This window comes from Anomaloglossus baeobatrachus, chromosome 6, assembly GCF_048569485.1.
Source record: "Anomaloglossus baeobatrachus isolate aAnoBae1 chromosome 6, aAnoBae1.hap1, whole genome shotgun sequence".
NCBI lineage: Eukaryota > Metazoa > Chordata > Amphibia > Anura > Aromobatidae > Anomaloglossus > Anomaloglossus baeobatrachus.
Genome location: NC_134358.1, coordinates 76,642,529 through 76,655,483, shown reverse-complemented (window position 1 = coordinate 76,655,483; position 12,955 = coordinate 76,642,529). Strand labels below are relative to the sequence as shown.

Below are 12,955 nucleotides of genomic sequence, written 5' to 3'. Positions count from 1 at the left end.
CGTCCTCCTTCTGAAGCCTGTGTGCATGACGCATCCTACGTCATACACACTCGCCGGTCCTGCGCAGGCGCACTACAATACTTTGATCTGCCCTGCTCAGGACCTGAATGCCGGCGAGTGTGTATGACGTCAAACGCGTCATGCACCGCGGCTAAAGAAGAAGCACAAAGATGGACAAAAGAGGCAGCGCTGGCACCGGACACGCCCATAAGGCCCACAGCGCGACTGTTAGGTAAGTATTATAAAGTGTTTTTTATGTTATACTCCCAGCCTGGGCTCTTATATACAGCATGTTAGAATGCTGTATATAAGAGCCTGGTGGTGGTGGCCGCAGCTTATAGCCAAAAAAGTGGGGACAGGTTCCCTTTAAAGGGAACCTGTCAGGTCCAAAGACACTATTAACCTTCATATATAGGGTTAATCAGCAGGATGAAGGAGCTCAGCCGCTGCACTGAAAATGTGACATCTGGGATAAAACAAACATAATTTCTCCCTGCAGCTGCCTGCTACAATGACAGGCAGCGCTTACAGCAGCTGGATTCCATATTGGGTATCGCGGTGACCATACAAATCCTATCTATGAAAACTGACAATGATCTTATTCTTACATTAAACACTAAATGAACAGAACTAAAAAGCCAAAATTGCTGTATTCTAGCCCATGAGTCCAAGGTACTAAGTCTGCACCTACCCGGCCTGACTGACAGCTGCGGCTTGTAGAAGGACGGAGGGACACTGAGGGGCTGCCAATCACACTCCATAGGTGGAGATTATACAGTCATCCTGGAGTGGATTATCAATGTAAGTACACCAGACTCCTCAGGTGGAGAGAGCTATTTAGGAATGCATGGTTTGTAATGTGAAATCTGGCGACAGATCTGCTCAGGGTTCCCCCTTTGAAAGATTACTGCGCCAAAAGTTCAGGGAGGCAAATACAAATTGAGTTCTTAACTCACTTTAAGATATGCAATGTTTTTAACTCACTTTAATTGTCTGACATCAGCCACATGGGTTATGTGGTTAAAAACGGACATGATGTCATGTTCATCCAGACCAGCTGAAGCACTTTGTAAGTGCGAAACGGCCGTCGTCGGACGTGTATAGCTCTCCCTCCCCACCTACCTGCCCTGCACATGTAACCTCCAAATCCGAATAAACACGATTTTATACAGCAATAATCTGGTGAGTGCCATTCTCCTTCAATATTGGATACAAATTGAGTTCTTACTAACACTCCCATGCTGCCTAATGTTACTGCACGGGTTTTTGTTGATTGGCTGCAGCACTGACATTATGTGGACAGCGCTGCAGCCAATCAATGAACAAAGGGGTTGATGTAAACGGCCCGTTGTGATGAGTGCACTGATCGCCGAAGCGCAATAGTGAGAAGAGGCAGCGCTGGGCCTGAGAGGGGGGAGAAAATGATGGGGAGGGGGAGAAAAAGATGGGGAGGGGGGGGGGAGAAAAAAGATGGGGAGGGGGGAGAAAAAAAGATGGGGAGGGGGGGAGAAAAAAAAGATGGGGAGGGGGGGAGAAAAAAAAGATGGGGAGGGGGGGGAGAAAAAAAAGATGGGGGGGAGAAAAAAAGATGGGGAGGGGGGGGAGAAAAAAAGATGGGGAGGGGGGAGAAAAAAAGATGGGGAGGGGGGAGAAAAAAAGATGGGGAGGGGGGAGAAAAAAAGATGGGGAGGGGGGGAGAAAAAAAGATGGGGAGGGGGGGAGAAAAAAAGATGGGGAGGGGGGGGGAGAAAAAAAGATGGGGAGGGGGGGGGAGAAAAAAAAGATGGGGAGGGGGGAGAAAAAAAAGATGGGGAGGGGGGGAAAAGATGGGGAGGGGGGGAAAAGATGGGGAGGGGGGGGAGAAAAAGATGGGGAGGGGGGGGAGAAAAAGATGGGGAGGGGGGGGAGAAAAAGATGGGGAGGGGGGGAGAAAAAGATGGGGAGGGGGGGAGAAAAAGATGGGGAGGGGGGGAGAAAAAGATGGGGAGGGGGGGGAAAGATGGGGAGGGGGGGGGAAAAGATGGGGAGGGGGGGGGAGAAAAAGATGGGGAGGGGGGGGAGAAAAATATGGGAGGGGGGGAGAAAAAGATGGGGAGGGGGGGGAGAAAAAGATGGGGAGGGGGGGGGAGAAAAAGATGGGGAGGGGGGGGGAGAAAAAGATGGGGAGGGGGGGGGAGAAAAAGATGGGGAGGGGGGGGGAGAAAAAGATGGGGAGGGGGGGAGAAAAAGATGGGGAGGGGGGGGAGAAAAAGATGGGGAGGGGGGGAGAAAAAGATGGGGGGGGAGAAAAAGATGGGGGGGGAGAAAAAGATGGGGGGGGAGAAAGATGGGGGGGAAAGATGGGGGGGAGAAAAAGATGGGGGGGGAGAAAAAGATGGGGGGGGAGAAAAAGATGGGGGGGGAGAAAAAGATGGGGGGGGGGGAGATGGGGAGGGGGGGAGAGAAAGATGGGGAGGGGGGGGAGAAAAAGATGGGGAGGGGGGGGAGAAAAAGATGGGGAGGGGGGGGAGAAAAGATGGGGAGGGGGGGGAGAAAAAGATGGGGAGGGGGGGGAGAAAAAGATGGGGAGGGGGGGAGAAACAGATGGGGAGGGGGGGAGAAACAGATGGGGAGGGGGGGAGAAACAGATGGGGAGGGGGGGGAGAAACAGATGGGGGGGGAGAAACAGATGGGAGGGGGGGGAGAAAAAGATGGGGAGGGGGGGGAAAGATGGGGAGGGGGGGAGAAAAAGATGGGGGGGGGGGAAAAGATGGGGAGGGGGGGAGAAAAAGATGGGGAGGGGGGAGAAAAAGATGGGGAGGGGGGGAGAAAAAGATGGGGAGGGGGGGGAGAAAAGATGGGAGGGGGGGGAGAAAAAGATGGGGAGGGGGGGGGAGAAAAAGATGGGGAGGGGGGGAGAAAAAGATGGGGAGGGGGGGAGAAAAAGATGGGGGGGGGAGAAAAAGATGGGGGGGGAAAGATGGGGGGGAGAAAAAGATGGGGGGGGAGAAAAGATGGGGGGGGGGATGGGGAGGGGGGGAGAGAAAGATGGGGAGGGGGGGAGAAAAGATGGGGGGGGGGGAGAAAAGATGGGGAGGGGGGGGGAGAAAAAGATGGGAGGGGGGGGAGAAACAGATGGGGAGGGGGGGGAGAAACAGATGGGGAGGGGGGGGAGAAACAGATGGGGAGGGGGGGGGAGAAACAGATGGGGAGGGGGGGGGAGAAAAAGATGGGGAGGGGGGGGGAGAAAAAGATGGGGAGGGGGGGGGAGAAAAAGATGGGGAGGGGGGGGGAGAAAAGATGGGGAGGGGGGGGGGAAGAAAAAGATGGGGAGGGGGGGGGAGAAAAGATGGGGAGGGGGGGAGAAAAGATGGGAGGGGGGGAGAAAAGATGGGGAGGGGGGGAGAAAAAGATGGGGGAGGGGGGGAGAAAAGATGGGGAGGGGGGGGAGAAAAAGATGGGGGGGGGAGAAAAGATGGGGGGGGGGGAGAAAAGATGGGGGGAGGAGAAAAGATGGGGGGGAAAGATGGGGAGGGGGAAAAGATGGGGAGGGGGAAAAGATGGCGAGGGGGGGGAAGAAAAGATGGGGAGGGGGGGAGAAAAAGATGGGGAGGGGGGGAGAAAAGATGGGGAGGGGGGGGGAGAAAAGATGGGGAGGGGGGGGAGAAAAAGATGGGGAGGGGGGGGAGAAAAAGATGGGGAGGGGGGGGGAGAGAAAAGATGGGGGGGGGGGAGAAAAGATGGGGAGGGGGGGGAGAAAAGATGGGGAGGGGGGGGAGAAAAAGATGGGGAGGGGGGGAGAAAAGATGGGGAGGGGGGGGAAGAAAAGATGGGGAGGGGGGGGAGAAAAAGATGGGGAGGGGGGGGAAAGATGGGGTGGGGGGGAGGAAAAAGATGGGGAGGGGGGGGGGAAGATGGGGGAGCGGGGGGGAAAAGATGGGGAGGGGGGGGAAAAGATGGGGAGGGGGGGGGAGAAAAGATGGGGAGGGGGGGAGAAAAGATGGGGAGGGGGGGAGAAAAGATGGGGAGGGGGGGGGAAAAGATGGGGAGGGGGGGGGAAAGATGGGGAGGGGGGGGGGGAGATGGGAGGGGGGGGGGGAGATGGGGAGGGGGGGGGAAAGATGGGGAGGGGGGGGGAGAAAAGATGGGGAGGGGGGGGAGAAAAGATGGGGAGGGGGGGAGAAAGATGGGGAGGGGGGGGAGAAAAGTTGGGGAGGGGGGGGAGAAAAGATGGGGAGGGGGGGGAGAGAAAAGATGGGGAGGGGGGGGGAGAAAGATGGGGAGGGGGGGGTGAAAGATGGGGAGGGGGGGGGAGAAAGATGGGGAGGGGGGGGGGGAGAAAAGATGGGGAGGGGGGGCGGAAAGATGGACAGGGGGGGCGGAAAGATGGACAGGGGGGGGCGGAAAGATGGACAGGGGGGGGCGGAAAGATGGACAGGGGGGGCGGAAAGATGGACAGGGGGGGGCGGAAAGATGGACAGGGGGGGGCGGAAAGATGGACAGGGGGGGGCGGAAAGATGGACAGGGGGGGGGCGGAAAGATGGACAGGGGGGGGCGGAAAGATGGACAGGGGGGGGCGGAAAGATGGACAGGGGGGGGCGGAAAGATGGACAGGGGGGGGCGGAAAGATGGACAGGGGGGGGCGGAAAGATGGACAGGGGGGGGCGGAAAGATGGACAGGGGGGGGCGGAAAGATGGACAGGGGGGGGCGGAAAGATGGACAGGGGGGGGCGGAAAGATGGACAGGGGGGGGCGGAAAGATGGACAGGGGGGGGGCGGAAAGATGGACAGGGGGGGGCGGAAAGATGGACAGGGGGGGGCGGAAAGATGGACAGGGGGGGGCGGAAAGATGGACAGGGGGGGGCGGAAAGATGGACAGGGGGGGGCGGAAAGATGGACAGGGGGGGGCGGAAAGATGGACAGGGGGGGGCGGAAAGATGGACAGGGGGGGGGCGGAAAGATGGACAGGGGGGGGCGGAAAGATGGACAGGGGGGGGCGGAAAGATGGACAGGGGGGGGCGGAAAGATGGACAGGGGGGGGGCGGAAAGATGGACAGGGGGGGGGCGGAAAGATGGACAGGGGGGGGCGGAAAGATGGACAGGGGGGGGCGGAAAGATGGACAGGGGGGGGGCGGAAAGATGGACAGGGGGGGGCGGAAAGATGGACAGGGGGGGGGCGGAAAGATGGACAGGGGGGGCGGAAAGATGGACAGGGGGGGCGGAAAGATGGACAGGGGGGGCGGAAAGATGGACAGGGGGGGGCGGAAAGATGGACAGGGGGGGGCGGAAAGATGGACGGGGGGGGCGGAAAGATGGACAGGGGGAGGGCGGAAAGATGGACAGGGGGAGGGCGGAAAGATGGACAGGGGGGGGCGGAAAGATGGACAGGGGGGGGCGGAAAGATGGACGGGGGGGGGCGGAAAGATGGACGGGGGGGGGCGGAAAGATGGACGGGGGGGGCGGAAAGATGGACGGGGGGGGCGGAAAGATGGACAGGGGGGGCGGAAAGATGGACAGGGGGGGCGGAAAGATGGACAGGGGGGGCGGAAAGATGGACGGGGGGGGCGGAAAGATGGACAGGGGGGGGCGGAAAGATGGACAGGGGGGGCGGAAAGATGGACAGGGGGGGCGGAAAGATGGACAGGGGGGGGCGGAAAGATGGACGGGGGGGGCGGAAAGATGGACGGGGGGGGCGGAAAGATGGACGGGGGGGCGGAAAGATGGACGGGGGGGCGGAAAGATGGACAGGGGGGGCGGAAAGATGGACAGGGGGGGCGGAAAGATGGACAGGGGGGGCGGAAAGATGGACAGGGGGGGCGGAAAGATGGACAGGGGGGGGCGGAAAGATGGACAGGGGGGGGCGGAAAGATGGACAGGGGGGGCGGAAAGATGGACAGGGGGGGGCGGAAAGATGGACAGGGGGGGCGGAAAGATGGACAGGGGGGGCGGAAAGATGGACAGGGGGGGCGGAAAGATGGACAGGGGGGGCGGAAAGATGGACAGGGGGGGCGGAAAGATGGACAGGGGGGGCGGAAAGATGGACAGGGGGGGCGGAAAGATGGACAGGGGGGGCGGAAAGATGGACAGGGGGGGCGGAAAGATGGACAGGGGGGGCGGAAAGATGGACAGGGGGGGGCGGAAAGATGGACAGGGGGGGCGGAAAGATGGACAGGGGGGGCGGAAAGATGGACAGGGGGGGCGGAAAGATGGACAGGGGGGGGCGGAAAGATGGACAGGGGGGGCGGAAAGATGGACAGGGGGGGCGGAAAGATGGACAGGGGGGGCGGAAAGATGGACAGGGGGGGCGGAAAGATGGACAGGGGGGGCGGAAAGATGGACAGGGGGGGCGGAAAGATGGACAGGGGGGGCGGAAAGATGGACAGGGGGGGGCGGAAAGATGGACAGGGGGGGCGGAAAGATGGACAGGGGGGGCGGAAAGATGGACAGGGGGGGCGGAAAGATGGACAGGGGGGGCGGAAAGATGGACGGGGGGAGGAAAGACGGGGTGAGATTGGGAGGGGGGGGAATCATCGGGAGGGTGGGAAAGATCATTTTGGGGGGCTTTGTGTTTATTTTTTTTATGCTCAGAAGCAGTAACCTATGAAAGTGGACAACCCCTTTAAGTGAGGCAGAAGATAAAAAACCTGCTGAGCCTACAGGGGCGATCGGTGACCCTCATGGCACTGATAACGTGGGATCAGCAGGGCGCTGGGTCACAGAGGGGTTCTGGACAAAAAAAACGGTACAATCTGATGCAGGGAGGCTGATTACAACGAAGAGTGAATGAATGCGCACACAGGAGTCTATGGGCGGACGCCCCTGTGAGCCCCATCACTGTACCTGACCAGCTCCGCACAGTAGGCAGCAGATGCCGCAGCCTGGCCGCTCCTCCCCCGGGAGCTGCAGGGGATCAGGTGTGTACGGGGGCGCAGCGCGGCTCTCAGAGACATGACAATGTCACCCAGGCAGGAGGGGGCGTGTCCCGAGCCGGTCGGGAGGGGGCGTGTCCTGGTCCTGCCAGCCCATTGGCGGAAAAGTTTGGAACTTGAACTACTACGTCATCTTCCCGCGCCGGTGTTGTGATCACGTGAGCGCTGGTGACGCAGTCTGGAAGAGACGCCGGGCAGCTTTATACAGCCGCTGAGAATTTCCTTATACAGCCGCTGAGAATTTCCGTATATTGTCGGTAACAGGTGAGTGCGGAGAATAACGGCGGGAGCGAGGTGCCGGGGGCTGGTCGTGTTTGTGTCAATGCTGCGGCTTTCTTTCTGCATATTTGTGTACGCCTGGTTATTTCCCATTCATTGCCTCATTACCTGCCTGTGCTGTGTGTGCGGCGCCCGCAGCACCAGTCTGCTCCAGCTTTGTGTAACCCCTTCCTTCCTGGAGCGTTATTTCTCCCATTTTTTTGCACTTTTTTCTTTCCTCCACGAGCCATAGATTATATTTTCCTGGACGTACACGGACGTATATTTTGAAGGACACCTTCATTTTACCTTTACAATGGGGAAAAAGTTTACAAGTGCAAAGAAATGGTTAAAGGGGAACCTGTCAGGTCCAATATGCACTCAGAACCACGAGTAGTTCTGGGTGCATATTGCTATTCCCTGCCTAACTGTCCCTGTATACACTAGCATAGATGATAAGAATAATTTTTATTTCTAAAGTGCCAACATATTCTGTAGATAAAGAGATCTTTAGAAAAAGTATTTCTAAAGATCTTTTATTGTATGCTAATGAGCGCGGGGACTAGTCCCCTGGGCGTTAGTTCCCCTGGCTAGTTGACTCCATTAGCATGTTAATACGCCCCTGTGGTCATGCTAACATGCTAATGAATGTGCAGCCACAGAAGATGATCCCACTCTCCTCTCCACCACCATCGCGTCCAACTGGGGATTTCGGCTCAGTGCGCACTATGAAGCAGAGTGTACGCGTTCTGGCTTCTAACTGACATATAAATTACATGCGTTGGGGCAGAATGTGACACCATATCAACCAATTATGTTAGGGTAAGAACGCACTTTGCGTTCTCCTTGCATTTCTAAACACACGTTTTTGGCTTGCTTTGATTTGACCAAAGTTGCCTTTTTCAGAACTTTAGCGCTGAAAACGCATGCGTATTTACCGCGTTTTAGATGCGTTTTCAGCGCTTTTTCACCTGCACTTTGACAGATGCGTTTTGAACATCAAGACCCTGCTAAATAAAGTTTAAACTGTCAAACACAATGAAAAAAAGGAACACAGAATTTTAGAAATAATTTAGAAAATAGAAATAATGATTAAAATTATAGCGGTAATATTCTATTTTTTGGGAAAAATAGCAATAATTTATTATTTTTCTTTAATTTAATTGTCGGACTATATGTGTGTGTGTGTAAAGGGACATATGAAATCATTATTTTGATGTCCAAAACGCATGTTTTCTGCACATAAAAAGCAGGTAAAACGCAGGAATTTGAAGGATTCTTGTTTTTTTCCATTTCTCATTGACTTCAATGTTAGCAAAACGCACCCAAAATGGCAAAAACAACTGACATGCTGCTTCTTTGAACGCATGGTTTTTGCCACAAAATATGCAAATTAAACGCAGCGTTTAGAAACGCAAAGTGCGGTCTGAAAATCCCCATTTTCCATTGACCTTGCTGGAAAATCAAAACGCGAGCCTTTTGGCATGAAAAAGGTGCATCAAAAAACAGACCTAAAAAGCACCTGAAACGCAGGTGGAAATGCAAAGTGCGTTCTTACCCTAAGACTACACCTTAGACTAAGAATTACATAACAAGAGGCCTAAGGGGTAAGGCCTCTGTCACACATCATACACGTGTCGCGAGACACGTATTTTCTTTGCGTGTTGCGTTTGGTAAGTACGTGTCTCCGGTACGTGCGGTCCACGTGTGTTCTCCGTGTGCTATCTGCAAGAACACAAGGAGAACCGGTAACTTGAATACTCACGTGGTCGTTGCTGCTGTCCAGGGTACTGATCTTCGGCTCCAGTCCTGCCCACTCACCGCTTTTGCTGCTTCCGGCTGAGCGGAGGGGCGGAGATTAGCTTAGCGCCCGTGACATCACGCCCACCTCCTTAACACGCTCATAATGAGCGGCGGTCGCCAGCAACTGTTTGCAGCGTAAGATTCTGCAGGGCTGGTGGAGGTATGTGTTTTGTTTTTTTTTGTTTGTTTTTTTTATTTTAAATAAATAATAAGAACGTGTTTCTCCGGCGCGTGTCACACGGGACCGCATCCACACTACATCCGTGTGTTATGGGTGTGACACCCGTGATGGTCGAGAAAAACGGACATGTCGGCGTGAGAAACACACGGAAGTACGGAACGGACACATGTTCCGTTCCAAAATACTTACGTGTGTCCAATACATAGGAATACATTGGTCCATGTGTGTACGTGTCTCCGGTATGTGAGAAAACTGCCAAACACGTACCAAAGGCACGAACGTGTGAAAGAAGCCTAACGTAGTACGTAGTCATAAGTGACCAAATACATCAAAAATGGGTCAGAAACTCACTTCTTGCAAAAGTATAAAAAGTGTTTATTACATTGTCCAAATACAAGAAGTGACATACAAAAAGTATCAAATAACGATTATCAGTCTTTTCAAGGGGAGTCACTGATGACAAATCACATGGGGCCAACAAACCACATATGGCGAGGATAGAGATTAGTAGACCTGTACTAAAAAGTTATATAAATAGACCTAATATAAATAAAATTAGATTACTGAAGTATAGAAAGATAATGAACATACACATGTCTATTACATCATTTTAACCATATATTGAAGTGCAGCCATAGGCAAGTGTAGCCATAGGCTAAACTAGGGACTCCATAAGGAGGCTCCCATATAATATTCACTCTGAGTTAACAGTGTTAGGCTTAGGAAATTATGAGCCAGCCCATCTCAATCATTCAGTCACCCATAGTGGTGCCCAAGAAAAACATGCCTCTTCTAACTGAAGTAGTGCGGATGACCGACACTCCGGGGTCATGCGCACTGAGCTGAAATCCAGCGGCGACGGAGAGGTGAGTGAGATCATTTTGTGACACTGCACATTTATTAGCATGACGGCACACCTACAGGGGCCCACAGGAACGTACTAACATCCTAATGGAAGCGACTGGCAAGGTGAACTAGCGCCCTTGTGACTAGTCCCTGCACTCATTAGCATATCATAAAGGATCTTTACAAATACTTTTTCTAAAGATCCCTTTATCTATGCTAGTATATACAGGGACAGATTAGGCAGGGATTAGAAATATCCACCCAGAACTGCTCGTGGTGTATATTGGACCTGACCGTTTTCCTTTAAATAATGTGCAGTAGTCAGTGTACAGCTTGTATAGCAATGTAAATGTGGTGCCCTCTAAATAACTCAACACACAGCCATTCATGCCTAAACCACTGGAAACAAAAGTGAGTACACCCCTAAGTAAATATGGCCAAATTGTGCCCAATTAGCCATGTTCCCTCTCCAGGGTCATGTAACTCGTTAGTGTTACAATGTCTCTGGTGTGAATGGGGAGCAGGTGTCTTACATTTGGTGCTATCGCTCACACACTCTCATACCGGTCACTGGAAGATCAACATGGCAAAGAATGCTGTGAGGATCTGAAAAAAAGAATTGTTGCTCTACATAAAGATGGCCGAGGCTATAAAAAAAATTGCCAACACCCTGAAACTGAGCTGCAGCACATTGGCCAAGACCATATAGTGGTTTAACAAAATAGGCTCCATTCAGAACAGACCTCGCCATGGACTCCCAAAGAAGCTGAATGCACGTGCTCAGTGTCATAACCAGAGGTTGTTTTTTCAAAGTAGATGTATGACTGCTGCCAGCATTGCTGCAGATGTTACAGGGGTGGGGGCTTTATTCTGGGACGACAGCCATGCAGACCAGTGTGATGCAGTGTGCGGCGTATGGTCTGAGCACTAACAGGCTGACCCCTCACCCCTGTAACCTCTGCAGCAATGCTGGCAGCACTCATACATCTATTTTGAAGAGACAACCTCTGGATATGACGCTGAGTACATGCATTCAACTTATTTGGTTTTGAGTGGAACCTGTCTTGTTAAACCGCTGTATGGTTTTGGCCACTGTTCTGCAGCTCAGTTTCAGGGTGTTGGCAATCTTCTTATAGTCTTGGCCATCTTTAGGTAGAGCAACAATTGTTTTTCAAGATCCTCAGAGAATCCTTTGCTATGAGTAGCCATGTTGAACTTCCAGTGACCAGTATGAGAGAGTGTGTGATAGATAACACCAAATGTAACACTCCTGCTACCCATTCACACCTGACACCTTGTAACACTAATGAGTCACATGACACCGAGGAGGGAAAATGGCTAATTGAGCACAACCTGGCCATTTTCCTTTAGGGGTTCACTCCATTTTATTGCCAGTGGTTTAAACATTAATGACTGTGTGAGTTATTCAGAGGATACCAAATTTACCTTGTTATACAAGCTGTACATTGTATCAGTGTCATATCCTCAGTGTTCTACCATGAAAGGATATAATATAAACTGTCCCAAAAAAATGACAGGGGTGTACTCACTTTTCTGATATACTGTATATATTTATACTCCAGTTCTGATTCTCTGGTAATCATTTTCGGAGTGATGACATGGTGAAGCCTTTTATTTGAGACCCTTAGATGGGATCCTTTTTGGCCTTGCAGCATTCTATATGTGCATAAGGCTAAGACCGCACTTTGCGTTCTCCTACTTGCAGTTCTAAATGCACGTATTGGGCTTAATTGATTTGACCAAAGTTGCCTTTCTTTGTCGCTCTATTGGGAGACCCAGACAATTGGGTGTATAGGCTATGCCTCCGGAGGCCGCACAAAGTATTACACTCAAAAGTGTTAAGCCCCTCCCCTTCTGCCTATACACCCCCGTGCTCCCACGGGCTCCTCAGTTTTTTGCTTTGTGCGAAGGAGGTCAGACACGCACGCACAGCTCCACAGATTGGTCAGCAGCAGCTGCTGACCATGTCGGATGGAAGAAAAGTGGGCCCATATAGGGCCCCCAGCATGCTCCCTTCTCACCCCACTTTTGTCGGCGGTGTTGTTAAGGTTGAGGTATCCATTGCGGGTACGGAGGCTGGAGCCCACATGCTGTTTTCCTTCCCCATCCCCCTCAGGGTTCTGGTGGAAGTGGGATCCTATCGGTCTTCAGGCACTGAGACCGTGCTTCATCCACATCTCCTGTGGAGCCTGCTGGATAGGAGCCGGGTATCGTTCAGGGACATGGCCCTGCTACTTGAAGGTACTCTGTGTCCCCGTGGGGACCGCGCACAGCAACACTCCAGCTTTGCTGGGTGTGCTAGTGCACCGGGGACCGCGGAACTGACCGGGTTAATATGTGCCATTACACACTCAGCGTTGCTGAGTGTGTTTATGTAGAGGGACTGCCGCATTGACCGCCGCTGCCTTGGAAATACTGCGGCGCGGCTGGGACTTGTAGTGCGCCGGGGACTTCCACGCTGGCAGCGCTTTTACGGCGGCCGCGTTTATTACTAGAGTCCCCGGCTTTTTGCGGCCTAGTTTCCTTTCCTCCCGCCCATAGCCCTGACAGGCAGGGGAAGGGCGGGACGCTGCATAGAACGAGCAGCACTGAGGGCTGGAGCATGCTTTGCAGACTCCACCCCTCTCACTGTGCACAGTGCAGGCACCAGTTCCCGCACTTTCTGGGTCACGCCCACGGCTACCTCCTCTCCTCAGGACGCATTCCTGTCAGCTCCTCGGACGCTGCAGAGGGGGACAAAGTCTGGGAGACCCAGGCAGGGACTCTGGTGGCCTCACAACCGCTTTAAGCGGGTGGTAAGCAGCACCTGTGGTGCTAGCCCCATTGTGCAGTAGTGTAACATTATATGTTTATTTTACACTGTATAGTGCACAGTTGATTTCTGGCTATATACCCTATTGTGTTGCTCAGGGAAGATAATAGCATGGCGCCCACGAAA

General features: G+C 53.7%; 2 protein-coding genes across 2 annotated transcripts in view; one reads left to right on the top strand and one right to left on the bottom strand.

Annotated features, from left to right (window-relative positions):
* Positions 1-6,979, bottom strand: part of NDUFAF6 (NADH:ubiquinone oxidoreductase complex assembly factor 6) — a 123,120-nt gene extending 116,141 nt beyond the window's left edge. Inside the window, exon 1 of the mRNA XM_075353056.1 lies at positions 6,820-6,979. Within this exon, the coding sequence (XP_075209171.1) occupies positions 6,820-6,929 (110 nt within the window). The 5' untranslated portion in view covers positions 6,930-6,979. The remainder of the gene's footprint in view (positions 1-6,819) is intronic.
* A 149-nt stretch (positions 6,980-7,128) lies between these two features.
* Positions 7,129-12,955, top strand: part of INTS8 (integrator complex subunit 8) — a 197,671-nt gene continuing 191,844 nt past the window's right edge. The window contains exon 1 of the mRNA XM_075353053.1: positions 7,129-7,172. The gene's annotated coding sequence lies outside the window, so the exon portion shown is untranslated. The remainder of the gene's footprint in view (positions 7,173-12,955) is intronic.